This window comes from Bison bison, unplaced genomic scaffold (genome assembly GCF_000754665.1).
Source record: "Bison bison bison isolate TAMUID 2011002044 unplaced genomic scaffold, Bison_UMD1.0 scf7180017849439, whole genome shotgun sequence".
Taxonomy (NCBI): domain Eukaryota; kingdom Metazoa; phylum Chordata; class Mammalia; order Artiodactyla; family Bovidae; genus Bison; species Bison bison.
This window is the reverse complement of record NW_011480012.1, coordinates 1-3,792: the sequence shown is the minus strand read 5'-3', so window position 1 is coordinate 3,792 and position 3,792 is coordinate 1. Positions and strand designations below refer to the sequence as shown.

General features: G+C 43.1%; 1 protein-coding gene across 1 annotated transcript in view; it reads left to right on the top strand.

The window, feature by feature from the left end:
- Positions 1-3,671, top strand: part of LOC104993780 (2'-5'-oligoadenylate synthase 1-like) — a 6,529-nt gene extending 2,858 nt beyond the window's left edge. Inside the window, exons 4-6 of the mRNA XM_010847182.1 lie at positions 1-40; positions 2,461-2,693; positions 3,494-3,671. Of these exons, the coding sequence (XP_010845484.1) occupies positions 1-40; positions 2,461-2,693; positions 3,494-3,671 (451 nt within the window). The remainder of the gene's footprint in view (positions 41-2,460; positions 2,694-3,493) is intronic.
- Positions 3,672-3,792: the final 121 nt, after the last annotated feature.

Genomic DNA, 3,792 nt, shown 5'->3' with positions numbered 1-3,792 from the left:
GAAGAGCCTCATCCGCCTGGTGAAGCACTGGTACCAACTGGTATGGCCGGTCCCATCTGGGCAGAGAGCTGAGGAGGAGGAGGAGGAGGGGAAGGGAGAGAGTGAGGACGAGAGAGGAGGGAGGGAGGCGTGGAGGGAGGGAAGGAGCAGGGAGAGGTGTGGGGAGGAGAAGAGAGAGGAGAGGGAGGAGGGGAGGAATCAGAAAGGATGCGGGAGGCAGGAGGGAGCCGGATGGAGACGAATGGAGAGGAGGGAAAGGGAGCCTGGAGGGAGACGATGAGAAGAAGAACATGGAGGAGTAGACATTGGTCAGAAGGGGAAAAAAACAGGGGGAAGAAGGGTAGGGTCTGGGACATTGCCAGTGGACTTGGGTGTCTTACCCTTCCTGGTTCTCCCATATCAGCAAATGAATGCTCCATCCTTTCAGTTGCTCCGGACCAAACCATGGGTCTTTCTTATCTTTTTCATACACACACACACACACACACACACACCACCAATCTACGAACGGCTTGGTCCTATATTAAATATCATCATCAACTACCCGCTCACCCCTACTCCCAGGCTGCTCTCTCCTCTTCATTGGTCCACCAAGAAGGAAACTCTACTTCAGCCTCAGGGCCTTTGCATGAGCTTATTTGTTTGTTTATTGTCTGTCTTCCCTCTGGGAATGTACATAAAAGAAGGCATTTGTATAATTTATTTGTGTGTATTGTATAAATATATAATATGATACTGCATGTTTTATTCACTGCTGTTGCCCTAGAACCTAGAACAGTGCCTGGAATATAATAGGTTCTCAGTAAGTAAGTATTCAATGAATTAATGAGTGCTCCCCCCCACTCCCCTTTGCTCACTTCCTAGCTGTCTGAATCTGGGCAAATGAATTAACCTCTTGTCCTTCCCATTTTCTCCCTTGAAGAGTGGCATGGCGCAGCAACACTAAATCATATACCATGAGGCCATGCAAACAGATTGCTTCAGGTGTATGCATATTTGAAGACTATTAACCCCTCAAATCCATGAGCATGGTACCTCTTTCCATTATTTTTGTCATCTTCAGTTGCTGTCCTCAAAGTCAGTTATAGGTCTTTCAAGTGGTTGAGTTTATTCCTAGTTTTTAAAATTTTTTTTTTTCTTTTTTTTATTTTATTATTATTTTTTTTATATTTAAATTGGGATGGCTTTTAGATTTCTCTAATGAGGTGGATGAAACTGGAGCCTATTATACAGAATGAAGTAAGCCAGAAAGAAAAACACCAATACACTATACTAACACATATGGAATTTAGAAAGATGGTAATGATAACCCTATATGCGAGACAGCAAAAGAGACACAGATGTCTAGAACAGTCTTCTGGACTTTGTGGGAGAGGGCGAGGGTGGGATGATTTGGGAGAATGGCATTGAAACATGTAAATTATCACATGTGAAACGAATCGCCAGTCCAGGTTCGATGCATGATACAGGGTGCCCGGGGCTGGTGCACTGGGACGACCCAGAGGGATGATGGGGAGGGAGGTGGGAGGGGGATTCAGGATGGGGAGGACATGTATACCCATGGCGGATGCATATCAATTCATGGCAAACCAATACAATATTGTAGAGTAAATAAATAAATAAAACTGAGATTAGATTAAAAAATGAATAAATGAATTTCTCATTGTGATAGTTTGTTACTCATATATAGAAATACAGCATATTTCTATGTATTATTACTGTATCCTGCACTCCTCTTAAATTCAGTTTTTATTTCTAATAGCTTTTTGGAGGTGCCTCGCATTTTCTATGCATAGTGCCATGTCATCTGCAAATAGCAATAGGTTTAAACTTCCTTTTTAATTTGCATGGATATTGTTTCTTTTTCTCGCCTGATTGCCATGGATGGACTTCCAATACTATGTTGAATAAGTGTGAGGAGAGTGGGCATATGTGTCTTGTTCTTGATTTTAAAGAAAAAGCTTTCAGCCTTCACCACTGAGTGTGACGTCAGCTGTGGGTTGGTCATATGTGGCCTTTATTGAGTTATGTTCTCTCCATACCCACCTTGTTAAGAGTTTGTATGACAGTGGTTGTTGAATTTTCTCAATTTTTTTTCTGTATATGGGAAATAATCATGGTTTTATCCTTTATTTTGTTAATAGAAATGTATCTCTTTGATTGATTTGTGGATTCTGACATCCTCGCGTCACTGGACTATATCCAACTTGATCATGCTGTGTGACCTAGTAATACGTTGGCGAATTTGCTTTGCTAATATCTTGTAGAGGATTTTCCCGTCTATCACCAGGCCTGCTGTTTTCTTTTTTGTGCTGCATTTTTCTGCTTTTGGTGTAAAATGAGTTTGGAATCATCTCCTAATCCTCACTTTTTTGAAATAGTTTGAGAAGGATAGGCATCAACTCTTCTCCACACAAAAGCTGAACAAACTCATGTTTCTAATTTGTTCCCTCTTCTCAGTGTAAGATGAAGCATAAGAATAACCTGCCCCCACAGTATGCCCTGGAGCTGCTGACCGTCTATGCCTGGGAACAAGGAAGCGCAAAACCAGAATTCAGCACAGCTCAGGGATTTCGGACTGTTTTGGAGTTAATCCTGAAGCATCAGGACCTCTGCATCTATTGGAAAAAGTATTATGACACTGAAAACTCTATTATTAGACAATACCTGAAGAAACAACTTGCAAAACCCAGGTACTCTATCCTCACATGGCTTAGATCCCCACATAAATGCAGCTCTGATTACAGCTGTGGCACCTTGGACATGTAGGAAGAGGGAGGTTTCCACAGTTATTGATCATCATCTATTCTCAGTCACTGTGCAGGGCACTTTACTCCTACCATCTGATTGAAATAATAACCTGCAACCCTGTGAGGCAGGCACTGTGCTAACCACAGATAGCTGAAGTATGGAAAAAGAAGAGCTTGTGCAAACTTTACAGAGAGTGAGTGAAAGAGCTAAAATTTGACTCAAATACCAATAGCTATAGCAGTAATAAAAATTGCTTCCAGGAAGCAAGAGCTTGCTGTAAGACAAAAACACTCTGATAGAATAGGGGAATGTTGGTTATTAAACCTGTCATGTATAGACCCCTCATTATGTATCAGTTACTGTTGGGAGCATGTCATGTGCTTCTCTAGATCCTCATACAGCATCCTTTGAGGCAGGGATTTTCAAATCTGCCCATTTCACAGATGAGGATACTGAAGACTAGAGATTCAGGTGACCTGCCCAAAGAGATACCACTACTAAAGAGCAGAGGTGAGATTGAAACCGGGTCTCTCCAGGCCCAAATGCAAGCCTCCTTCACCTCGTGTTCAATGCCCACTGTAGGGCAAGGCACCTAGGTCACAACCCAGGGAGAGGTGTCCATGGGCCCTCCAGCTGCCCCCAGAAACAGTCTACCCAGGCTGGTATTTTGCCCTGCTGGGAGCTCTGAACACCCCAGACACAGCCCATGTACTCACCTGTCCTCTCTGACTGTTGTTTCCAGGCCTGTGATTCTGGACCCAGCTGACCCGACTGGAAATGTGGCTGGTAGAGAGCCACAGAGGTGGCAGCTGCTGGCACAAGAGGTTAGATACTGGCTGAGCTATTCATGCTGTACGAACTTGAATGGGATGCCAGTGAGCACCTGGAATGTGCCAGTGAGAACTCCTGATTTCATGTGACCTGATATTGATGGCATGTTGAGATAACAACTTCTAGAAATGCTACTTAAATCAAATGGAGTTTCATCTCGGTCTTTGTATTCTTTCATTGTGGTTACTAGAATATGTAGAATTATACCTG